General features: G+C 47.4%; 1 protein-coding gene across 1 annotated transcript in view; it reads left to right on the top strand.

Moving 5' to 3' along the window:
• LOC147679844 (calcium/calmodulin-dependent protein kinase type II subunit beta-like) overlaps positions 1–27,498 on the top strand; it is an 820,445-nt gene that overhangs the window by 247,713 nt on the left and 545,234 nt on the right. Inside the window, exon 3 of the mRNA XM_086942481.1 lies at positions 23,676–23,735. Within this exon, the coding sequence (XP_086798607.1) occupies positions 23,676–23,735 (60 nt within the window). The remainder of the gene's footprint in view (positions 1–23,675; positions 23,736–27,498) is intronic.

Here is a 27,498-nt window from a genome sequence, read left to right as displayed (position 1 = left end):
GATTTAGGGCGATGGATGGATGGATTTAGGGCGATGGATGGATGGATTTAGGGCGATGGATGGATGGATTTAGGGCGATGATGGATTTAGGGCGATGGATGGATTTAGGGCGATGGATGGATGGAGTTAGGGCGATGGATGGATGGATGGAGTGAGGGCGATGGATGGATGGATGGAGTGAGGGCGATGGATGGATGGATGGAGTGAGGGCGATGGATGGATGGATGGAGTGAGGGCGATGGATGGATGGAGTGAGGGCGATGGATGGATGGAGTGAGGGCGATGGATGGATGGAGTGAGGGCGATGGATGGATGGAGTGAGGGCGATGGATGGATGGAGTGAGGGCGATGGATGGATGGATGGATGGAGTGAGGGCGATGGATGGATGGAGTGAGGGCGATGGATGGATGGATGGATGGATGGATGGAGTGAGGGGGATGGATGGATGGAGTGAGGGCGATGGATGGATGGATGGATGGAGTGAGGGCGATGGATGGAGTGAGGGCGATGGATGGAGTGAGGGCGATGGATGGAGTGAGGGCGATGGATGGAGTGAGGGCGATGGATGGATGGATGGAGTGAGGGCGATGGATGGATGGAGTGAGGGCGATGGATGGATGGAGTGAGGGCGATGGATGGATGGAGTGAGGGCGATGGATGGATGGAGTGAGGGCGATGGATGGATGGAGTGAGGGCGATGGATGGATGGAGTGAGGGCGATGGATGGATGGAGTGAGGGCGATGGATGGATGGATGGAGTGAGGGCGATGGATGGATGGATGGAGTGAGGGCGATGGATGGATGGATGGAGTGAGGGCGATGGATGGATGGATGGAGTGAGGGCGATGGATGGATGGAGTGAGGGCGATGGATGGATGGAGTGAGGGCGATGGATGGATGGATGGAGTGAGGGCGATGGATGGATGGATGGAGTGAGGGCGATGGATGGATGGATGGATGAGTGAGGGCGATGGATGGATGGATGGAGTGAGGGCGATGGATGGATGGAGTGAGGGCGATGGATGGATGGAGTGAGGGCGATAGATGGAGTGAGGGCAATGGATGGATGGATGGAGTGAGGGCGATGGATGGATGGAGTGAGGGCGATGGATGGATGGATGGATGGAGTGAGGGCGATGGATGGATGGATGGAGTGAGGGCGATGGATGGAGTGAGGGCGATGGATGGAGTGAGGGCGATGGATGGATGGATGGAGTGAGGGCGATGGATGGATGGAGTGAGGGCGATGGATGGATGGAGTGAGGGCGATGGATGGATGGAGTGAGGGCGATGGATGGATGGAGTGAGGGCGATGGATGGATGGAGTGAGGGCGATGGATGGATGGAGTGAGGGCGATGGATGGATGGAGTGAGGGCGATGGATGGATGGAGTGAGGGCGATGGATGGATGGAGTGAGGGCGATGGATGGATGGATGGAGTGAGGGCGATGGATGGATGGATGGAGTGAGGGCGATGGATGGATGGATGGAGTGAGGGCGATGGATGGATGGATGGAGTGAGGGCGATGGATGGATGGAGTGAGGGCGATGGATGGATGGATGGAGTGAGGGCGATGGATGGATGGAGTGAGGGCGATGGATGGATGGATGGAGTGAGGGCGATGGATGGATGGAGTGAGGGCGATGGATGGATGGATGGAGTGAGGGCGATGGATGGATGGATGGAGTGAGGGCGATGGATGGATGGATGAGTGAGGGCGATGGATGGATGGATGGAGTGAGGGCGATGGATGGATGGATGGAGTGAGGACGATGGATGGATGGATGGATGGAGTGAGGACGATGGATGGATGGATGGATGGAGTGAGGACGATGGATGGATGGATGGATGGAGTGAGGACGATGGATGGATGGATGGAGTGAGGACGATGGATGGATGGAGTGAGGACGATGGATGGATGGAGTGAGGGCGATGGATGGATGGATGGAGTGAGGGCGATGGATGGATGGATGGAGTGAGGGCGATGGATGGATGGAGTGAGGGCAATGGATGGATGGATGGATGGATGGAGTGAGGGCGATGGATGGATGGATGGAGTGAGGACGATGGATGGATGGATGGAGTGAGGACGATGGATGGATGGAGTGAGGGCGATGGATGGATGGAGTGAGGACGATGGATGGATGGAGTGAGGGCGATGGATGGATGGATGGATGGAGTGAGGGCGATGGATGGATGGATGGATGGAGTGAGGGCGATGGATGGATGGAGTGAGGGCGATGGATGGATGGATGGAGTGAGGAGGATGGATGGAGTGAGGACGATGGATGGATGGAGTGAGGACGATGGATGGATGGAGTGAGGACGATGGATGGATGGATGGAGTGAGGGCGATGGATGGATGGATGGAGTGAGGGCGATGGATGGATGGATGGATGGAGTGAGGGCGATGGATGGATGGATGGAGTGAGGGCGATGGATGGATGGAGTGAGGGCAATGGATGGATGGATGGATGGAGTGAGGGCGATGGATGGATGGAGTGAGGGCGATGGATGGATGGATGGATGGATGGAGTGAGGGCGATGGATGGATGGAGTGAGGGCGATGGATGGATGGAGTGAGGGCGATGGATGGATGGAGTGAGGGCGATGGATGGATGGAGTGAGGGCGATGGATGGATGGAGTGAGGGCGATGGATGGATGGAGTGAGGGCGATGGATGGATGGATGGAGTGAGGGCGATGGATGGATGGATGGAGTGAGGGCGATGGATGGATGGATGGAGTGAGGGCGATGGATGGATGGATGGAGTGAGGGCGATGGATGGATGGAGTGAGGGCAATGGATGGATGGATGGATGGATGGATGGAGTGAGGGCGATGGATGGATGGATGGAGTGAGGGCGATGGATGGATGGATGGAGTGAGGGCGATGGATGGATGGATGGAGTGAGGGCGATGGATGGATGGATGGAGTGAGGGCGATGGATGGATGGATGGAGTGAGGGCGATGGATGGATGGATGGAGTGAGGGCGATGGATGGATGGATGGAGTGAGGGCGATGGATGGATGGAGTGAGGGCGATGGATGGATGGAGTGAGGGCGATGGATGGATGGAGTGAGGGCGATGGATGGAGTGAGGGCGATGGATGGATGGAGTGAGGGCGATGGATGGATGGAGTGAGGGCGATGGATGGATGGATGGAGTGAGGGCGATGGATGGATGAGTGAGGGCGATGGATGGATGGATGGAGTGAGGACGATGGATGGATGGATGGAGTGAGGACGATGGATGGATGGATGGAGTGAGGACGATGGATGGATGGAGTGAGGGCGATGGATGGATGGATGGAGTGAGGGCGATGGATGGATGGATGGATGGAGTGAGGGCGATGGATGGAGTGAGGGCGATGGATGGATGGATGGAGTGAGTGAGGGCGATGGATGGATGGAGTGAGGGCGATGGATGGATGGAGTGAGGGCGATGGATGGATGGAGTGAGGGCGATGGATGGATGGAGTGAGGGCGATGGATGGATGGAGTGAGGGCGATGGATGGATGGATGGAGTGAGGGCGATGGATGGATGAGTGAGGGCGATGGATGGATGGAGTGAGGGCGATGGATGGATGGATGGAGTGAGGGCGATGGATGGATGGATGGAGTGAGGGCGATGGATGGATGGATGGATGGAGTGAGGGCGATGGATGGATGGAGTGAGGGGGTGGATGGAGTGAGGATGATGGATGGAGAGGGCGATGGATGGATGGATGGAGTGAGGAGGATGGATGGAGTGAGGAGGATGGATGGATGGATGGAGTGAGGAGGATGGATGGATGGATGGAGTGAGGGCGATGGATGGATGGATTTAGGGCGATGGATGGATGGATTTAGGGCGATGGATGGATGGAGTGAGGACGATGGATGGATGGATGGAGTGAGGACGATGGATGGATGGATGGAGTGAGGACGATGGATGGATGGATGGAGTGAGGGCGATGGATGGATGGAGTGAGGGCGATGGATGGATGGAGTGAGGGCGATGGATGGATGGAGTGAGGGCGATGGATGGATGGAGTGAGGGCGATAGATGGAGTGAGGGCAATGGATGGATGGATGGAGTGAGGGCGATGGATGGATGGAGTGAGGGCGATGGATGGATGGATGGATGGAGTGAGGGCGATGGATGGATGGATGGAGTGAGGGCGATGGATGGAGTGAGGGCGATGGATGGAGTGAGGGCGATGGATGGATGGATGGAGTGAGGGCGATGGATGGATGGAGTGAGGGCGATGGATGGATGGAGTGAGGGCGATGGATGGATGGAGTGAGGGCGATGGATGGATGGAGTGAGGGCGATGGATGGATGGAGTGAGGGCGATGGATGGATGGAGTGAGGGCGATGGATGGATGGAGTGAGGGCGATGGATGGATGGAGTGAGGGCGATGGATGGATGGAGTGAGGGCGATGGATGGATGGATGGAGTGAGGGCGATGGATGGATGGATGGAGTGAGGGCGATGGATGGATGGATGGAGTGAGGGCGATGGATGGATGGAGTGAGGGCGATGGATGGATGGAGTGAGGGCGATGGATGGATGGATGGAGTGAGGGCGATGGATGGATGGAGTGAGGGCGATGGATGGATGGATGGAGTGAGGGCGATGGATGGATGGATGGAGTGAGGGCGATGGATGGATGGATGAGTGAGGGCGATGGATGGATGGATGGATGGAGTGAGGGCGATGGATGGATGGATGGAGTGAGGACGATGGATGGATGGATGGATGGAGTGAGGACGATGGATGGATGGATGGATGGAGTGAGGACGATGGATGGATGGATGGATGGAGTGAGGACGATGGATGGATGGATGGAGTGAGGACGATGGATGGATGGAGTGAGGACGATGGATGGATGGAGTGAGGGCGATGGATGGATGGATGGAGTGAGGGCGATGGATGGATGGATGGAGTGAGGGCGATGGATGGATGGAGTGAGGGCAATGGATGGATGGATGGATGGATGGAGTGAGGGCGATGGATGGATGGATGGAGTGAGGACGATGGATGGATGGATGGAGTGAGGACGATGGATGGATGGAGTGAGGGCGATGGATGGATGGAGTGAGGACGATGGATGGATGGAGTGAGGGCGATGGATGGATGGATGGATGGAGTGAGGGCGATGGATGGATGGATGGATGGAGTGAGGGCGATGGATGGATGGAGTGAGGGCGATGGATGGATGGATGGAGTGAGGAGGATGGATGGAGTGAGGACGATGGATGGATGGAGTGAGGACGATGGATGGATGGAGTGAGGACGATGGATGGATGGATGGAGTGAGGGCGATGGATGGATGGATGGAGTGAGGGCGATGGATGGATGGATGGATGGAGTGAGGGCGATGGATGGATGGATGGAGTGAGGGCGATGGATGGATGGAGTGAGGGCAATGGATGGATGGATGGATGGAGTGAGGGCGATGGATGGATGGAGTGAGGGCGATGGATGGATGGATGGATGGATGGAGTGAGGGCGATGGATGGATGGAGTGAGGGCGATGGATGGATGGAGTGAGGGCGATGGATGGATGGAGTGAGGGCGATGGATGGATGGAGTGAGGGCGATGGATGGATGGAGTGAGGGCGATGGATGGATGGAGTGAGGGCGATGGATGGATGGATGGAGTGAGGGCGATGGATGGATGGATGGAGTGAGGGCGATGGATGGATGGATGGAGTGAGGGCGATGGATGGATGGATGGAGTGAGGGCGATGGATGGATGGAGTGAGGGCAATGGATGGATGGATGGATGGATGGATGGAGTGAGGGCGATGGATGGATGGATGGAGTGAGGGCGATGGATGGATGGATGGAGTGAGGGCGATGGATGGATGGATGGAGTGAGGGCGATGGATGGATGGATGGAGTGAGGGCGATGGATGGATGGATGGAGTGAGGGCGATGGATGGATGGATGGAGTGAGGGCGATGGATGGATGGATGGAGTGAGGGCGATGGATGGATGGAGTGAGGGCGATGGATGGATGGAGTGAGGGCGATGGATGGATGGAGTGAGGGCGATGGATGGAGTGAGGGCGATGGATGGATGGAGTGAGGGCGATGGATGGATGGAGTGAGGGCGATGGATGGATGGATGGAGTGAGGGCGATGGATGGATGAGTGAGGGCGATGGATGGATGGATGGAGTGAGGACGATGGATGGATGGATGGAGTGAGGACGATGGATGGATGGATGGAGTGAGGACGATGGATGGATGGAGTGAGGGCGATGGATGGATGGATGGAGTGAGGGCGATGGATGGATGGAGTGAGGGCGATGGATGGATGGATGGATGGAGTGAGGGCGATGGATGGAGTGAGGGCGATGGATGGATGGATGGAGTGAGTGAGGGCGATGGATGGATGGAGTGAGGGCGATGGATGGATGGAGTGAGGGCGATGGATGGATGGAGTGAGGGCGATGGATGGATGGAGTGAGGGCGATGGATGGATGGAGTGAGGGCGATGGATGGATGGAGTGAGGGCGATGGATGGATGGATGGAGTGAGGGCGATGGATGGATGAGTGAGGGCGATGGATGGATGGAGTGAGGGCGATGGATGGATGGATGGAGTGAGGGCGATGGATGGATGGATGGAGTGAGGGCGATGGATGGATGGATGGATGGAGTGAGGGCGATGGATGGATGGAGTGAGGGGGTGGATGGAGTGAGGATGATGGATGGAGAGGGCGATGGATGGATGGATGGAGTGAGGAGGATGGATGGAGTGAGGAGGATGGATGGATGGATGGAGTGAGGAGGATGGATGGATGGATGGAGTGAGGGCGATGGATGGATGGATTTAGGGCGATGGATGGATGGATTTAGGGCGATGGATGGATGGAGTGAGGACGATGGATGGATGGATGGAGTGAGGACGATGGATGGATGGATGGAGTGAGGACGATGGATGGATGGATGGAGTGAGGGCGATGGATGGATGGAGTGAGGGCGATGGATGGATGGAGTGAGGGCGATGGATGGATGGAGTGAGGGCGATGGATGGATGGAGTGAGGGCGATGGATGGATGGAGTGAGGGCGATGGATGGATGGATGGAGTGAGGGCGATGGATGGATGGATGGATGGAGTGAGGGCGATGGATGGATGGATGGAGTGAGGGCGATGGATGGATGGAGTGAGGGCGATGGATGGATGGAGTGAGGGCGATGGATGGATGGAGTGAGGGCGATGGATGGATGGATGGATGGATGGAGTGAGATGGATGGATGGAGTGAGGGCGATGGATGGATGGAGTGAGGGCGATGGATGGATGGATGGAGTGAGGGCGATGGATGGATGGATGGAGTGAGGGCGATGGATGGATGGATGGAGTGAGGGCGATGGAGTGAGGGCGATGGATGGATGGAGTGAGGGCGATGGATGGATGGAGTGAGGGCGATGGATGGATGGAGTGAGGGCGATGGATGGATGGAGTGAGGGCGATGGATGGATGGATGGAGTGAGGGGGATGGATGGAGTGAGGGGGATGGATGGAGTGAGGGGGATGGATGGAGTGAGGGGGATGGATGGATGGATGGAGTGAGGGTGATGGATGGATGGATGGAGTGAGGGTGATGGATGGATGGATGGATGGAGTGAGGGTGATGGATGGATGGATGGATGGAGTGAGGGTGATGGATGGATGGATGGAGTGAGGGTGATGGATGGATGGATGGAGTGAGGGTGATGGATGGATGGATGGAGTGAGGGCGATGGATGGATGGAGTGAGGGCGATGGATGGATGGAGTGAGGGCGATGGATGGATGGAGTGAGGGTGATGGATGGATGGAGTGAGGGTGATGGATGGATGGATGGATGGATGGAGTGAGGGTGATGGATGGATGGAGTGATGGATGGATGGATGGATGGAGTGAGGGTGATGGATGGATGGAGCGAGGGTGATGGATGGATGGAGTGAGGGCGATGGATGGATGGATGGAGTGAGGGTGATGGATGGATGGATGGAGTGAGGGCGATGGATGGATGGAGTGAGGGCGATGGATGGATGGAGTGAGGGCGATGGATGGATGGAGTGAGGGCGATGGATGGATGGAGTGAGGGCGATGGATGGATGGAGTGAGGGTGATGGATGGATGGAGTGAGGGTGATGGATGGATGGATGGAGTGAGGGTGATGGATGGATGGATGGATGGAGTGAGGGTGATGGATGGATGGATGGAGTGAGGGTGATGGATGGATGGATGGAGCGAGGGCGATGGATGGATGGATGGATGGATGGAGCGAGGGCGATGGATGGATGGAGCGAGGGCGATGGATGGATGGATGGTGCGAGAGCAACAAACAAGCATTGCTAAAGCAATGCTGTAGTCGAGACCTAAAAAACTAGTAAACGGCACACCTCTGCACTCCTACAGTGTCTGCTGGTTAAGTTATGTTTCTGTGAAGTTGTGTGGCTACAGTGCTCAAAGGCCATGCTAACATGATGCTATTAATTTCTCACGAAGACATCCGGGTCTAAAGCCCTTGGAGGTTTTAGAACAGGAAAAATCATGGCTCCTTTCGGACACACAATGTTCACTAACATGAAACAAGCAAACAATTGCCAATCAGTGGAGATATTGCGACAGATTAATCCTGAAGTCGGGGTTGCAGACACAAGTGAGCCAGTCGTTTTCCTTTCATGTTTCGTCTTCCTTTCTCAGTCCCTGTGTAAGCCGACATAGTGTTAGTTCCCACAATAAAAGCTGAAAGTCCCAATGCTGTGCTTTCCCACATTCGCCCATCGCCCTTCCCCCTACGCCTTGAGGGTGTTTTATAGCGTGTTCTGCATGTCTTAAGAAGTGTGAAAGGGCAGATTTACCAGTGGAGCCCCCCCTCCACCACCACAGGGCCTACTTGTCATGGTTAGTTGCTTGGGAGGGGTGAGGTGCCACTGGAGGGGGGGGCTTAAGAGGTTAACAAGGCAATTAATGCATGGGGTGAGGTGGGAACAAGGTGTCCAGCCAGCCCTGACCTGGGGGGAGATTGTGGCACTGCGGTCTCGTCCTGTACACAGGGGGCCAAGGGGGTTAAGGCGTCTAATGGGAGAGCGATCAATTAACAAGCCACGCCCCGGAAGGTGCATCTCAAACCACAACAAATCACTGCCTGGGTAGTCAAAAAGAGAGCAGATTCTGGTACCCCAATCCAGGCCCTGTTAATTATTCGAGTGACCTGCAACTAACCTACAAAGAGACCCGATGTATGTGAGGACTCTAGTTACACCGCCGTTTACACAAAGGTAGTTCTGTGAACGGACTGGGAAAGGTTTCCGGAAACTGAACGAGCCCTTCTGGTTAAGGTAAACGGGACAAGTTTACAGGCAGGAGCCATTTTGATACGATCCCCATTTTCTTAAAACTCTAAGACCGATGATCAAAGGAGCACTTTCCAGTATGGTTTTGTGCAAACCTATTGGGTGTGCAATCCTCTACCCCTCCCCCACAGTGCTTAGTGTGAGAAGGGTAATCTGCATAACATCTCAACCAGACGGCAACCAGTGGTGCGAGCGCACCACAGAGGAGCTGACGCGGAAATAGAAACCAGTGGTGCGTGCGAACCAGAGGAGCGCGGGGTGAGGGAGCCGGTCTGTGTCTAGGACAATACTTGATGTAATCAAGAGCATGTAAAAAAAATATATATCCGGAGGGAGGCAAAAGGGAAACACCCCTTTTACTTAACAAGCTGTTGGCATTGCGTGGTGGGGGCAGGGGCAACCGGATTCCTTTGAAGTCTGATGCCGAGGCTTAGACCAATGGTGGTCTGCGATGTGGCTGGCGGTGTGCCTTGCGCCTGGCTCACATGAACTGTACCCGATCCGCAGCAGTTTGGGTAGACTTTTGAAAGCCTCACTATAATCTCGACAAACACGCATTGCTAAAGCAATGCTGTAGGTCGAGACCTTAAAATATTAAATGTTAGGGACGAATACCTTTCGCTCCATCAGAAATGTTTAATTCACCCTCTTTATAACACACCGCATGGCCTGCTCATAACCTTATTTCATCACAACTTATCTTTCCTTTAAAAAAAATTGACCGCTTCTTTTTTCCCCTCAACACAGCAACACTCAGGGCCAGCACAGCAACACTCAGGGCCAGCACAGCAACACTCAGGGCCAGCACAGCAACATTCAGGGCCAGCACAGCAACACTCAGGGCCAGCACAGCAACACTCAACGGCACCACAGAATCACACGGTGCTTCTTACACTTTTTAATTACAACTTCCCAGCATGATGCACAGCAGCCACACTTCTCTACAGCACAGCTTAGAAACATTGGAAAAGTCAATATCTCTACCTAAACACTTATACGGCCCACCAATGCATAGCCAATAGGTCTCGCCTTTCGAACCTTATAAGTGTTTAGTTATACAGCACAATATCCTTGATTAAACAACATCCAGTGTTGCATGGCTAAACACATAATGTCCCAAAAGTAAGACCTATTGGTTATACCAATGCTTGTTTAAAATATCACAAATGTATCACTCTGTTTATAGGTTCTATTTACACTGGGGACACAAAGCACTATTTTTTTTCTTCCTTTTTGTATATAATCGTATATTCTTTGAATTATATAAAAGAAGTGTTACATACACAACATAGTTGTACGTGGTCTCCTTACCTTCTGACAACACAATAACCCTTCTTTATTATTGCAATTTTGCATATTATTATCAATATATTATAGCCTACTTTCCGCAGGGACCACTGTTTCTGTTACAAATAGATTTGTTTGTGGCGCTTGATTTTAGGATTACAAAATTACATGGTGATGTTTGGAAATAGAATAAATTGTGTTTCAAAATATATTAAAAGCTTATATATGAGAGAATTCATGATGTGTTGAGTAAAAATATTGAAAACTTGTTGATAATGCCCTGTCTTTGTGTGTACAGGACACCTGCTATACATTTCATTATCCACGCTGTAAAGTATTCCTGCCATTATCACAACCTTCAAGTGATGCCTGAACTTTAAGACTAGTGTAATCAGTTAACTGTTCAACATGTAAGGTAAATAACCTCGGCCTTTACACTGCTCTATAAAATTGAAATAACAATAGCTTTGCTGTCTAAAGCCCGAGGTTGGGAGATCTGTGTAAGCTATAGTTTTCCCAACCTGTCCCATTTCATTCATAACATATGACTGACATTGTATTTGGAGGTGGCAGGACGGGACTAGAAAAGTGGAACGTTGAAGTAAAGAAAAGTGATGTATACGTGTGGTAAAATGGCCATCTGCTTCTAACCCTTGTGCTGAAAAATGCCCAACTTTGTGCCGTATTATTTTTACTGTTTCCTGTGCTAAAATGAACCCACAAAGCAGTTGGGGAATTTAGACTTCTGTGACAAACCATAACTGTAGTGAAGCTGAGGCTTTTTAGCCAATTTAAGTGTAAAATTAATCTTCTGACAACATCTTATCAAACATTTCTCAGTTTCGACCCCCCTTTCCTCTTATGCGGATCTGGTGTGAATATTTGTCTTCTGTTCTTCAGTCCAGGCCTGTCGGTCATGTCTGCATCCGTGCATAGTTTCCTTTACGGTCTGCTTGTCTTTGGGGCCTCGCGCCCACACTGCTCGCCCTCCAGCCCGAGCTCAGCATTGCCCAGTGCCACTGTAGTAGATTAAACGCAGGGTAACCTCAGAGTGGTGAGCGCACGTGGGTGTCTGGGGGCCACCAAAGCTCATCTTGTGCCCTGGGCCTGGGAACGGTACGAGTTTATTTTGGGATTCTGCGCTTTGCCAATCACGTGCATCGGCCAAGTCGGTGGTTATTGCTCGGTGCGGTCATGTGCGATAAGCGCAGTAACACCTCCACGGCCCATTAGTGGTGGCTCTTGCTGATGACACATTAGAGTACTGATAAGGAGATTGAAACTTTTCTCCCAGAATGTGCGTGTGCCATGCTGCTAGGCACAAAAAAAGCGTAGTATCACTCATTTATGCATGCCGAAGGCTGAATATATAAGTAACAAACAATGGCAAAGCCAGTCTGAAAGGCGTTGGTTGTCAATCTTTTGGTTCTGTCAGTGTTTCTCTTATGTTCCCCCTCTAGTCTGCCCCACTTCAATCCAAAACAATCTGCCCCCCTCCCGTATGACCCACACCAATCTGCAAAAACAAAAGCGTAGATTCTCACTCATTTATCCCTGCCGAAGGCTGAATATATATGTAATCAGCATTGGCAGAACCAGTCTGTCAGGTGTTGGCTGTCAATCTTTTGGTTCTGTCAGTGCTTCCCTATTTTTGCCCCTCTAGTCTGCCCCACTCCAGTCCAAAACAATCTGCTCCACTCCAGTCCAAAACAATCTGCTGCACCGCAATCCAAAACATCATGCCCCACTTCAATCTGCTCCACCTTTAATCCAAAACAATCAAACAATCTGCCCCGCTCTAGTCCAAAACAATCTACCCAACTTCACTCGGCCCCACTTCAATATGACCCACTTAAATCTAAAACAGTCTGCCCCCCTCCAGTCCAAAATAATCTGCCTACTCCAGTCTGCCCTACACCAATTCAAAACAATATGCCCCACTCCAATGTGCCCCACCCATATCTAGTCTGCCCCACTCCAATCCAAAACAATCTGCCCCACTCCAATCCACCCCACTTCAATCCAAAACAGTCTGCCCCACTCTAATCCACCATACTCTAATCCAAAACAGTCTGCCCCACTCTAATCTACTGCACTCCAATCTGCCTTACTCCAGTCCTAAACAATGTACCCCACTCCAATCTGCCCAACTGCAATCCAAAACAATCCACCTCACTCCAATTCAAAACACCTTGCCCCAATGCAATCTCCCTCACCCCAATCCAATCTAATTTACCGTGATATACTTCATTCCAATCCACCTCAATCCAATCCATCCCACCTCATTCCAGTTCACCTGACACCAATCCATTCCGCCCCAGTGCAATCCAGTCTACTCTACTCCTATCAACCCCATTCCATTCCTCCCCACTCTGCTGCATTCCAGTGCACCACACTCTAATCCACCCCACTTTACTCAGCCTACCCCAGTTCAGTCCACACCACTCACTCAATCAATCCATCATTTCACCGCACCCCACTCCAAGCCCCCCCTCCAGTCCAATTTAGTCCACCCCCTCAACTCAACTCTAATTCACCCCACTCCAAACCACCCTACTCTTATCCAATCCACCCCACCCAAATCTAATCTACCCCACTCCAATCCACCTCAACCCATTTCAATCCACCCCACTCCAATCCAATCCACTCAACTTCAATCCAACTTCACTCAATCCAACCCAATCAATCCCAATCAATACACCACAATCTACTACGATCCAATCCAGTCCATCCCACTACCTCAGTCCCCACCACTCTACGCAGTCCACTCGATGCCATGCACTCTGACTCTCTTTACCACTGAACTCGACTCCACCACATCCAGTCTACGATACTCTAATCCCACCACTCCACTCTAGGACACTTCACAACACGTATGATATGCCATGCTGAACAGCAACCACACTGGTGTACAACATAGCATAAACACATTGCCTAAGCCAATAGCTCTTGACTAGGCGAGACTCATTGGCTCTGTCAAAGCTTGTTATAATATATTGTCGTGGGAGTTGCCAACCCATGCCAATATTGCACCCAAAAATGTGAAAAGGCAAAAAAAAAATTGGGCCTTAAAAGAGCACATTGCCATAGTGGTGCATGCATTGAAAGGAACTACTTGATGTGCAGAAGTGCTCCTTGTGAAAGAGCAGATTCCTATTCCTAACAGTAAAGTTAGCCAATTGCTGAAATTGGGTGACCCCCAGTCCCTTGCTGTATGCTGTGTGGATGGGGATGTAAATGACACAACAGACAAATGCATGAAGCAGGCTGGCTAAAAGCGCCTTTAAGTACATTATGTATATAATTTTACTAAACCTAGACCTCAGGAGGTCTTGGTAAACATCAGTACCTAAAAATGTGTCTGCTGATACCATTGCCGAGGTAAGGGCATGCATTTTGTTATGAAGCCAGGCATGTGCTTCCTTGTCACACAAGAGGAGCTCCACAGACCCTGATCTCAATTTTTTTTTTTTTTACATTATGGCCACATGCAAAAACACTAAAGTTGAATCACTCGAATTATAAAGTGTACGAGTAGCCCTGGAAATCCGTACCACTCTTCGGTTATCAATTACTTCTCCTTTACTTGGGCTCCTGGGATTGCTCATTTTCTTAACCAGCACATATGTTTGTTTTTATTAAAAACAGGTTGAGAATCTCGTTAATTAGCAAGGCAGCTCTCTGCTTCCACCAATACAAAAATCATTAACTACCAACACATTTTTTTTCCACTAAATATTGGAAAGCATGCCACCTACAGAGCTTTTGGTGGCATGTGATGAACTAGGCGGCTGACGGAGTAGATGTCTGACCCATTTGAGGCAATAACACTACATAAGTAGACCTGTAGAGTAGTCTCAACACCCACAATGTGAAGATGACTCAAACAGCCTTTCACTGTTCTCAACCCACAGCAATGGCAATTCTTGACTCCTGAAATCAGATTTCAATATTGCCATTCAGTTCTAGGCCCATTCTCAGCTAGATGGTGGTAACACCATATGCAATGGCATCCCAGATCTCCGCCGTGTGCCCAGATCTCCACCGTATGCCTTTGAAGATTGTCCCCTCGCAGCAACACATCCATCAAGGAAGTGAGAAAGTGCAACCAGATCACCACCACATCTCAGAAACGATTCTGCTTCCTCTATAAGCTTTTACCGGCATTAAGGTCTTCTGCTTCTTATTCAAGGCTTCCTCCTCCAAAATCAATATGTACCTATGATCATAACAATTGTAGCTAAAAGTGCTTTACTTTTGAAATATTGTGGGGAAATATAAAATGGAAATGAACATAAAATTACCCAGAAAAATGTATAGATAAATGAATTGGCTTTATGTACAGCAACACTTGAAAGTCTGAGTTTCTAAATATTTATCCATATACTTTATATAATACAACATTATCTCTTTATTATTTTCCATATACATGTATACTTTTTATGTAGTTATGTATCTATATATTTATTACTTAGTTCCACTGTAGAAAAAAAAGTCAACTCTCGCCAGTTCACTACTTATCCTTTACCACTTCCAATATATCCTCTACCGCCACTCTGACTTATCCCAAACTTCATTTTACTATGATCTCTGAAATACCTTCTAGACTCTTCCCTCCTCTATCCTATTCAATCCAACTAACACTCAAATGTCCACCACTCCAATTAATAACTTATACTTCCCGACACTAATCCACTTTGAGTTCCGGAATAGCGTGCTACTCGCTAAAAAGCGATTCAATGCCTCGTCAGGGTAGTGAGCACTATATATAAATAAAATGACAATGACATTACTCTAACCGGGCAGACAAGATCACTACTGGTGAATGCAAATCATGCAAGCCTGTTCATCACCACTTTTGAACATAGAAATTCAAAAAGGAAAACTGGTCTTTGTATCGCCCCAATGATATGAGACTACATTGAAACAAAGGTCTGACAATGCTAATCCTTACAACTCTTCCACTTCAGGGCACAGCTGAAAACGTTCCTTTTCAAAGAACTTATCTGGGAGTATCCACATAAACTTCAAATGAAGATAATCCTGATCTAAACAAAATCTTACTTACTTTCATTGCATAACACACCAGTGTTCCGGTTTCTTTTATAGTGCCCTGTTGCTTTACAGCTAGATTGGTGCTGTAAATACACATACATACATACATACCGACAGCTAAGTTGGTGGGAGTGTCCTAGGTGGCCTCAGATTGGTTTGCCCACTCGTTTGAAGTTGCAGCAGTCTGAATTGTTTTATGGACCCCCAAATTCTAACTAAAAGCAGCCCTGAGCTTTCAGCAAGCCAACAGTTATGGAATTATCAGTTTATGGCCAACAGTTCAGATGTTCTGTCAATTTGTATTATTTTGGTGTTACTCAAAACGAGGGCTAGTCTGATACCCAAGTTTCCCATAGCTAACACTGTTCGTTTGCAACCAGTGGATTATGGTAGCCCCTTAGACTCCCAGACCCAAGGCCCCAATCGTGAGATTTTACGAGATCCTAAAACAGAGGTAGCAAATAATATTTTGGTCTTTTTCAGTAGGATTTAAGAAACATTTTCTTTTGTCCACTTTTAATATCAAATGATTAGACTTTAGCTTGGTTCGCCAAAGACACCGAAAACAGGCTTTACTCAGTGGTGAGACCAAAAATAACAGACCCTGATTGTTTTATCAGAAGCCCCCCTCACTGGAACACCAAGCAGGCGTAAGCCGAAGGCTCCTTTACTGGCCATGGTTACGGGCTCCCGATTTTATGGTATTTATTTTTACATTTCCATCTCTATTTATCCATATTCTTTTTTCCATTCCATTGGTATTGATCCATATTTGTTTTGGGAATAAGTAGAGTCGTAAAATGGTATATTTCCACATTTACTAAATTGGTAAACATGCACTCCTACATTGATACAAGTCTTGTTTCAGCAAACAAAGCAGCCAAATATAACAAAACCCTACAAGCACACGAAAATATTAACATTATATGCAAATATATGTTCTTGTACGCCTATATTTAAGGAAATCTCATCCTATTTTTTTTAACTCCTCATGCTGTCTCTTCTACGGTGTTGGCCTAGAATTCATGAAGGACACCATGAAGAGTCACTTTAAGGAATTTTCTATATTTTTTCCACTTATGAAATTAAATACAGACCGGAATCTGTTTTCTGCATGTATTTATCTGTAAAACTCAGTCAAGACTGAAAACTGGGAGCCTTAATTATGATTAATGCAGGAAATACTGATCCCTGCAAAAAGTGGAGTTTGTGCACGGATCAGAATTCCAAATTGTGCAGTAATTACTAGATGGGGGTATTCAGCTCAGGCTGCGGCATTTTCCACAGGTGGTAATTACTGCATACCCACGGTTTTGTCAAGCTCATTTTGCAAGAGCTATGCCCACCAAAGTTGTTGCAGCTCCCTTTCACCTGGTGCAGTCAGGTCACAGGTTGTGGGTGGCCATTTCATTTTGTATACATGAAGGGCTCACTACGGTTTACGGAGCACCTAACCATGACCCTTTACATGGACGACCAGTTCCACTTTCCAGGATATTCGTCTTTCTGTACAAGTAGTCCAACAATCCTAAACAACATGCAGATTTTAATTCAGGAAGTAGTCGTTTTGATTCCCTAAATAAACACCCCACCTGTGTGTGCCAATGTCCGTTGTTTAGTGCTCACTAAATAATAAAAATAGTTGAGCTCTTCTGTTACAGAGCCGTAATTGTTTTACACTAGTCCACCACTGTTATGGGTTGGATGTTACGGAGGTCCCATTTATTCTTTACAGTTGATAGTCAATCTAAAAAAATCTATAATCTGCCCTAAAGCCTGGTGAGCCCAATGGGTGTTGCGCGCCTGGCTACAGGATGTTAAAAACATTGCTCGCCATTTGATAATGAAGGACTAAAACCACTTTAAACTAGCAAATCAGACAGAAAAGAACAGGAAGGGACAAGGCTGGCACAAGATTGAGAAGCGCCAAGCTGTTGGCATAACCTTAATGCACACAGCTCCATATGCCCCTCAGAATACTGGCGCCCTGGGCCCAGCTCGCCCATGCTGAACACCGATTTTACACAGCACTGTCTGCACATGAAAATACCAATCCAAAGAGTCATCAAAGTCTCAGAGAAGGGTGAGCATAATATGTCAAGGCGTAAGTACTGTGTGGTTATTCTCTTTGCCTGTGGGTCTTTAAAGACCTCCCTCCGTGACCACTTAAAGGCAGTAGAGGGCATGAACTTTCAACCTTGTTTTGGCCAGGAGTCTGGTAAGGGCACTCGGACGAGTGTCACTGACCTGCATCTGAAGCCTCTTCAACCCACTTACCACTAATAGGTGTGCCACTGACTTGCACCCCCTCGTTGGCCAGAAGAGGAGCTGCCCGATGATGAAGCACTGGGTGTGTGAGGGCATTACATTCCAAAGAAATGGATTCCCATCTCTTTGACTGTGGCCTACTGTCCTTTGTATATTGCTGAATTCTAGATCATTCAGGGACAGCACGACTTTAATTTTCATCCAGGAGCATGCCCTCATAACCTGCAGCCTATAGAAACCTGCAGCCCCGCCTTTGGGGGTCACTGAACTACAGCCCCCTAGGTCAGATATCGTGTGGACTGCTTTGGTGTGCTCCTCCCTCGCCCCTTTCGGTGTCATTGGCCTCTACCCACACTAGATGCCCAGTATTTCCAGTTCAGAGGTCCCTGCACGCTTTTCTCCTATGCAGTCTGACTACGAACCCGCCATTAATGGGCTCGGCCTGCATTTTAACAATGCTCTTCAGATCCAGCAGAACTCAGCAGCTCAGGCAGGCCCGTCCTCCCCTTCTGCAGACACCACGGAGTGGCAGCAGTCCATCTCCGCCCTCTTCTTCTCCCGCCCCGGCCCGCAGGACATCGCGGCAGGGAGACGGGGCCTGAAGTGTCCATCATCGCTGTCAGCGAGGAGGGGCCTGTCCGGCCGGGCTCTGCTGGGGAGCGGCATCAGCAGAGATGAGTCGGCGCCACAGGCAGCGCGAGATGTGGAGCTGCTGCGGGGAGCGGGCGCCCAGCAGCAGCGCGGCTCCTGCATATTGATGAGCAGAGCCGTTGCTAGGCAGCCGCCCCCTGCAGGAGAATTCAGTTCAGATTTAGTGCGAGATGTACATGTTGACAGTCGTCTTCAAATGTGGCCTCTAACCACCGAGTACTCTATTGACTGTCATGTATAGCTCAGGTATTCGCGCAGCAATGAAAGTAGGTGCGGCCTGGCGTTAAAAACTGACACGTTGCCACACTAAACACGCAGACCTCGTACAAAGGAGCACATTTCAAGGCGCAAATTGTCTTTTACGTTGCTATCCTTCGCAAGCAGAAGTTCTGGCCAATTGACTTTGCAGTCATTGTACGTGTTTTAATCTTAACGAACTCTGGAATAACTGTACTAAAATAGGACTGAAAACTTTCTGACGCATGTCAGACCCGCAAATGTTTTTTTTTTTTACACATACGCCTTAACAAAAGGCTGGGCTTTTACCGTTTCACGTCTGTCTGGACTAAACTATTGCCGGTCCTAAGCCTTCATCCTGGATATCCTCTAAAAGGTTATTTGGGCTGGGGCCTTGTCTGCGAAACACGCCTGACAACCACTCTCTACTGTCCTAGGGACATTCAGAGGCAGCAGTCGGTCACGAATTTCACAGATTCATTCATACATCTAAGCATGCAGTATTGAGGTAGATTTGTATCCTATCTGGGCGAGCCCAATGAGTAAGCTTCATTGTATTGGGATGCAGAAAGTTATTTGCAGCACTACAGAACTGTGGTAGCAAGCGCCATAGAGCAACCTAGATATGTTTTCAACCATTCACATACTAACAAAATGGGGTTAGGAAGAGAGAGACCCCCTCACTCCTTGCCATTAAAGGCACAGTTTCCAGTCCTGGGCTTTTATGTGTCCGCCTAATGCATTCTTGGTTTTAGGCTCTTTTAGACTTTCTTTGCTTCCATTGAACTAATTAAACTGACAGACCTGATAGTAGCGATTTGAAGGTCAAATGTTCAGAACTGGAAGCAGTTGCTGTGATGGAATGCAGTGAGGTGAGGATATTAAGTGCAGAGGCTAGGCTGCAACCAAGAGTGTAAGAGCTGTAGAGAATTATGTAGGAATGTTGACTGGAAGAGAAGAGGCAGCAGTCTGGGTTAGGATTATTCAGTGTTGTTTTTTGAGGGCGATTCTGTGCAAGGATTTTACGATATTCACCTAAGAATGTATATCCAACAAATCAAATTGTAACACTTTTACAGAGTCAGTGGGTATTCTAAAATCCTGACATGGATTCAGACCTCCTCAACCTACTTTTGAGTCTCTGACTCTAGGATCATTACTCATGAGGGAGCCATAAGGAATAGAGTCAGACTTTGGGGAGCTGTATGTAATGGAACTATAGCAATGGCTATAGGGCAGCTACAGTGCTGGCACAGATGGAAGTGTTTGAGCAGCAGCTGTGAATGAATTGTAGGGAGTAGCATAGATATGCTATTTGCACTGAAGCGGTCTGGGTTGGAGCTGGATATTCCATAGTCTAATACCATGCAGATTGTTTAGTCCTACTTCTTCTGCAGAAAGCCATTCTAGATACCTCTGACCGATAAGGAGCCCATTGGATATACCACAGTGTACATGCAATTAGATGCTATCACACAGGATGCTGCTGAAGTCCGATGTCATGGCAATCAAATCTACCTTTTTCCACGAAGGAAATACATTCCATATGTCTCCAATAACACAACTGCTGTGATCTCCGTGGTAGACTATCCAGTTCTCCGATTTGGAGAGATGGATATCAGACTCAGCACTTGCAAAATAAACATAGTGAAGTAGTGTGGCTCACTGGTTAGAGGCGGCAGACCCGAGAGCAGAGGACGGCCTGGGACCAGGGTTCGATTCCCGGCGCGGCAGGTTTCTGGACCAGGGTCAGCGGACTCGATAATTCTCTCGCCTCGGTGCCTACTCTGATCAGCGATCACACTCGGCAACTCTGGGCATTAGCTTGCCTCATCTTCACTAACGGCCCCACCAGACCGCCGGGGATGCCTGGTCTCACCCTGGAGATACCCATTAAGGGACCATCTCTCAGGGAAGCCAGGAAGGGTTTCGCAGCGGTCGAAGCGCCTTGGGACCCTACGGGTAAGTAGTGCGCTATATAAATGCCTATACATTTACATACATTTCTTTCTTCTTGCTTTCTTGACGGATTGAGACTGTGAAAGCAGTCTGTGTTAAGACAATACCATGCCCCTATGTCAAAGGTTGCGAAATCCAAGGATATTCCAGAAAATATTGAGAAATTAAAGTCTCCGTGTAGGGTTCAAAAGAGGATTTCCTACCTATAGCTGGGACATGGGAAGCACTATTGCGTTTCCTTTCAGATCATTCTCACAAGTCTTTAGAAGATCACGTACACTAGGAAATCATCCCAGATTACATTTCTAGAAAATGTAACTCGTCCATGCTACTTCTGGTTCTCAGGCCTCCTCCTGTCACCATGAATAATTTCCTAGCCCTTCTCATAACTTGATAGCTGGTTATTCAAATGTAACTGATTTGCCACCCCCCACCGCTCTTATCTCAAAATTTAACATCATGGTTCCTGTAAAGCAAAGTGCAAAAACAAAGGTCCAGGAGGTTCATATCCATGGCACATTATCAGGATAGGCACATCAGACATCTTGGGTACAATTAAGCTAAAGAAAGCATTTACAAAGTCAGTTGTTTTCCTACAAATCTGGTATGTAACCTACGTTTGAGCCCACTGCTGTATACTTGCACATATACCTGTTCAAAAAAAATCTAGCCAATGTGTGCTGCCCGAATGATGTAGATAAAACTAGAAATAGTTCATATGTTCATGAGTCATAAACAGGCATATGAATTCTGATCTATTTAAAATATAGTTACGTTGATAGACTCTTATAAACATTTTCTTACAACTCCTCTTTGAGCTGTTCCAGATTCCTGATCTCTAGGGATTATTGTTAATAGAACTTTTTATTTATTTTAGTTGTGAAAAGCAAAGAACATAGCTAGAAATAACGCAATTTCAAAAATACATGAAGCCAGGAAAGACTGATATTACTTCAGTAGAAATTCTAATTCGTAGAAATCCTTAAGTGGGCTTTTTTGACCCGGTTCGTTCGTTCTGCTCTTATGAATAACCCATTTGAGCTCTTGACTCGTTTCTCACTTCAAAATTGTAATTCGTTTTAAAGTGCTTAATCTTTTCAAGTACCCACGCACTAATAAGCTTCATGGTTCAGTTACAGGGTGCTGCAAGTTACAATTAAATGACTAAATTAAAAATAAGCGTTTCAGATTGTAAAAATGTATATATTCTCAGTAGTACTTGTCAATTCCTGCAGAAGTTCTTTCTATATTTAACAACCGAATCTTACTTTGACTGCAGATTTTTTAAATGTATACATAGTTGTGACTATTTTCCTCTTAAGACATACGGGCCCTTTTCAAATAATATAACTGAAGCTGAAAGTATTTCCCATGAAGCTGTATGTTCCAGAGTTACTGTTCTGAATGTAATCTGCTCATCTTTGAGCACCCAGTGCAGCCTTCTCGTAGTAGGCGTGATATGAGTTTGAGGGCACTTTCCGTATAATTTCTGCTGCTGAATTAAACATTGTCTGCATTCTCTCCTCAAACCCTTTGCATATACTCCGATGGGAGCTTTTAGAATCCTCTATATGTGGAGTCATCTATGTGGCGAAGTATGAAAACTTTTGTTCTTGTGCTTACAAATTTATCTAGAAAAGGCTAGTCTTTTAAGTATTGTTTAATCAAAGTAGTAAATTTTTACAAGTATACTCATTGATCGTTCCTTCAATACAATGTGGTCTAAATTAATCCCTAAAAATGTTCTTTTTGATAACAGAGAAAGCTTTGCTTCAGCTGTTGCAAACTCTTTTTATTCTGCGGAAAGGTGTGCTAGGGCGGTCTTTAGTCCCACCAACCTATTTCATTTCAGTGCAGCAGTATGTGTTTAGATTTTTCAAATCCCACACCTCTGCTTACGGCAGGAAAGTTTAATGGCTGCACATAAATACAGCTTCACTGCACAGGATAGATGCACCTGTGAGCAACATCTGGTGCCAACTCTGCACCTTTAAATACAGAAAAAACATGTAGAAGAACTGTTTCTGCATGTTATGGCAATCCATGCATATTTTGCTGTAGGTTCATGATTACCAGTTGCAGTTAGTTACCAGAATTTAATACCATTGCGAAGAATCCCCTCTTTACTTAATAAGGGCCTTTGTGTCCAAGACGTGCAGCAGTCCCTACAGGAGTGTCCAACATGGGTCCCCGATGGCTGGGACCGTGAGTTTTCCATGATCACCTCCGTTTAAGTAAATGATTCTGATTTAGACTAATTACATGTACATTTGCAATTTGTGCATTGCTAGAAAGTTTGGCAGGGTTTGGTCCTCCTTGGGCCTATTTTGGACATTTCTGTTTGAACTAAAGGACTTAAATGAGGGAGTGTTTCTTCATAAACAGATTACCTCGGACTTCGCTACACATTGGGGTTAACCAGCATTTTTTTTCTCTTTCTTTTAATTTTTGATCTTGGCATGTTAGGGTACAGTACAGCTATCAAATGAAGATTACTAATTACAGCAATCCTCTTGTCTCGGAGGAAAGAATACCATGTGCACCGAAGTTCAACACATATTATGTAAATCTCCCATAAGATAACATGTAAAGCCTTGATATCCCCAGAGGTTTAAAGACTGTGTACCCTTCCCACGTGATGGCTAAGCTGTGCATGTTGATAAAGACGCCTCGGGCTTGGTGTGTTGGCACAGGGACCCTTTGTCGCCCAGAGGTCCTTGCACAGAGCAGCGATAGGCGAATGTAGCAGTGTCCTTTGAGGGTGTCTGGAACGGGGGCTATGAAATAACATTATCTTTGTTCCTAGAGCTGATATGACCTTTGAAACCGGCCCCGGAATCTGACTGCTTTTCTCTCTATTTCTTCCGCAGACCACCAGAAATTGGAGCGAGAGGCACGAATCTGCCGCCTTCTAAAGCATTCCAACATCGGTGAGTGTGTGTTTTGGGCTGGAATTATCCGGAAATGTCATGACTGGAATATGACGTGGCATAAAGTGGTGTGTGTGGAAGGTAGATATGTACCTATCTACCCTCTGCGGTAGAGGATAACATTCAGATTCATTGAATTATTTATTAACTGTAATGTTCTATAGGTGCCGGTGGGCATTGCCTAAAGGGTTTAGAGTACTTTACACCAGAAATAGAACATTGCAGACTTCCAAATTGCATCACTTGTAAATATTAACAAGATGTAAACAGGTTTTAAATGAGAAGTATCAGTTCTGCCAGTTCTAAATATTGAGTGACAAGATTTTAACACGTACAATTCTAAACGAGGTACGATACAAAATCGAGGTAGATAAGTAAGCCTCAAGGCAACGTTCAGTGCACACTATTAGTCTGAGATGGGCCATAGGGAGAGTGATTAACTGAAGTTTCTTTCAAATAGAAGGGCGTTGAGTTCAAATTTAAAGACCATCTGTGAGGTAGTGATTGTAAGATCGAAGATAAAGAGTGCTATACTCGGGTAGCACTATCAGGAAATGACTGAGCCATAACTCTTTCCGTTTTGGGGATTCTAGGAACAGAGCTTCAGCATTCTTAGATGGTCTGCTCCCTCCAGTTCCCTTTAGTTTAGCAGCCAGGTATCTTGGAGTGGTGTGAGCGAAGAAGGCCATCTTGTACAGGACTGTGGCTTCAGTGATAAGCCAACAGAGCTCAATAGTAGCAGAAATATATAGATATTCCTTTTGGCCAGAGATAAAACGTGCTGTTGCATGTGGAACTACTTTTACTAGAGCAAGAATTTTTTTGTGAAGACCGGTCAGTAGAGAATTGCAGTAGTTGAATCTGGTCAACACTAAGGACTTGAAAGCGTGCATTGATGATCATGGTGTTGACTTTTGACACTCGACTAGGACAGTTTTGTAGTTGAGTATGCTGGTTGAATTCAAACAGGAGTGTATTGGCAGTGGTGAATGGGATGAGGATAGGAAGAAAATTCAGTTTTAGATGCTTTATAGTGCTGGGCGGTCATTCAGTCCTGAATACCATTTAGAGTATCGGCTAGGGGAGAAATGTCATTTGGAGGGAAACCCTTGTGTATCATCCGCATATCAATTATAAAGGATCCTGGAGTTATTAAGCTGGACTCTAAGCGGCTTGATTAATAAGTGATAGAAGATAGGGGCTAGGTTGGAACTCCTTTTGGCAAGGCAATTTTCTTTGAGAAGTTAGTCAATTTGTAACTTTTGTGATCTGTTAGGCATGACTTGAACCATTTGAGGCCCACTCCATCAATGCCCATTCAGTTTTGATATTAACACTGTTTCTCTAAGACAGCCTTGTCTACCCCATACTAGCACAAGACAAAGACGAAAGGCGGCTTCTGAAAATGTGTATTAAGGGTCAGCAGTCTAACAGCAGCATCAAAGCTCCAAGACCAATTTAGTAGAATCAAAAACATTTTATGATTAAAAGTGACACTTCCATTCGACATTGCTTCCCCTTTCTTCATGAACAGTCAATTGAAAGTTCCTGCTCTATACTAGCAAGTATGAAAACACAATTACCAACTACACACTTCTCTAGATCCTCCAATTTGAGGAAATAGACATCAATTGCTTAACAGACCAAAGAATTGATTTATGGTCTTTCTTTAAAAATTCTTTTTGCATTTGTCTGCTGTTTATTTAAACCTTTAGTCCAAAGCGTGACTTTTGTCTTAAAGAGTGTATAGTAAAACACGCTATATGAAGATAAAGTATTTGTGTATATATCAAGAAGTATTTGTGTATATATAAATGTTGTATATAATATATGTTGTTGAAATGTATTGCTTTTATGTGTAAATTGTAAAAACGTTTAGTGTCCTTTTCACACATGAAAAAAATGAAAAAAAACTTGAAATAATAGAATAAAAAGGTACGAATGAAATATACCCAATTAACCTAGGACTATCACTTGTTTTTTTCCTCAAATTGGAGGATCTAGAGAAGTGTGTAGTTGGTAATTGTGTTTTCATAACTGTTACCCATGGTCCAACCAACTACATGTCCCAGGACCTGACTCCTTGGTTTTTTTTTTCTATACTAGCAAGTGGCACTGGAGGCTTCTTCCCATATCAGTTATACAGCACAAGTCCAACTTAAGGCTGCCTCTAGCCTTCACTGAAATGTACAAAGAATTGATGGGTGGAGTGCTTGAATGAATCTCAGCCACAGGATATTACTAGGGGCTGCATCCCAGTCTATCGTTATTTTGCACACCATGCAACCTCAAATTGAACTAAGTCATATTCAAATAGATCTTGATCCTGTTCTATTAGAGCCAGCCCAGCCCAATCTGCTAGGCCAGGTCATCCCTGAACTGGAACACAAGCACCTCAAGACCAGTTTTGCCCTTATTAGGGTTCATCTTTTGGGTATAGATTTGTACCAATAGCATAGTGTGTATGACACCAACACCGGGCATACATGTCCTACCTAGGGTGTCACACTAAAGTATACAAGTGATGGATTATATATGCTTTCAAGAATCCCACTCATAACTTTTTTGTTTACTTTAGTATGATGTCTGTAGCCTTCAGACAGGCAAAGGGGTGGGATGGGAGTCTGGCCTCTGTGCTCCCGCTCTCCAGCTTACTATTAGGAGGCATAGTTCACAACTTCCAAACTTCACATATTGCGGGATGTTTTGGTCTTGATTCTGCATGCATACCGAAAGTCTCTGGTCGTTTTGCGTCTGTCTGAGCCAGTTAACGGTACCCTCTCCTTCTCAGCGATCAGTCCAGTCTTTGGTGTTGACTCCAAAGTCCTCTCCTCTCCTTTCTTCTAGAGGGTCTCCTTTCAGGAAACCCTTTCACAATGAGTGCAAGTTAATTTTGTTACTCACTTTTCAGTTATAACAAAGAATATTCACAAAGTCTACTGACCATCAAATTAGAACTTGTCAATTGGTCTGCTTTGCAAGAAGAGCTCCCTGGTACCATGCCACCGTTTTGTAAAAAAAAAACACACAAGGCCTGGCCAGAATGTGGCACACTCCTATCCACAGTTCAGCAGTCTCTCGTCTTCTTCCAAGTCCTGCGTACGCCCCTCAATGACTGCTTGGTCTAGGTGTAGTGAGAATCTGAACTAGACTCTCACTGTTGATATTTGGGGCAGAGCATCTGGTACCCTCGGAGTTGGTCTGCACAACTCTGGTTGGTCCTGGTGTCTTCACCCTCGGTGGGTAGACATACCTGACCTTCCAGAGCATGAGCACTTTCTCCTGGTAGTCTGCAGCGACAGTCGGGCCGGGGAGCTACTGCAGGGATGTGGCTCCTCTGTTCCAAGGTAGACTGTCGGTGGTTTTGAAGTGCTGCCAGGCTACTCAAGGCTTTGGTAGTTCTCTAGCTCGCAGTACAAGTCACTCTGTCACAATTGTCGAGGAAGGCTAGAGGATGGCAGGGTTTCACATCAAAGTTCTGCTACAGTTCTCGCCAGACAGTGATTCTTCTTCGTCCTACTGTTGATCTGTCGAATCTGCGTTCTTGGGTTCAGGGGTGTCAGCTTAATACTCCATTTAGGGGTGGTTTCGAGGAGTGACATGTAGTAGCCTATGGACTATACATACCCTTAGGGTGTATATATGACCACTTCCTGTGGGAAGCAGGCATAACCTTCATACTAGAATGCAAATTCCATCCAAAACAACATGAAGGACTATGAAAAGTGTGGTCAACATCAGCTGGCCCACCACACGGGTTCAC

Source organism: Lissotriton vulgaris, chromosome 11 (genome assembly GCF_964263255.1).
Source record: "Lissotriton vulgaris chromosome 11, aLisVul1.2, whole genome shotgun sequence".
Taxonomy (NCBI): domain Eukaryota; kingdom Metazoa; phylum Chordata; class Amphibia; order Caudata; family Salamandridae; genus Lissotriton; species Lissotriton vulgaris.
This window is presented reverse-complemented; position numbering and strand designations above follow the sequence as displayed.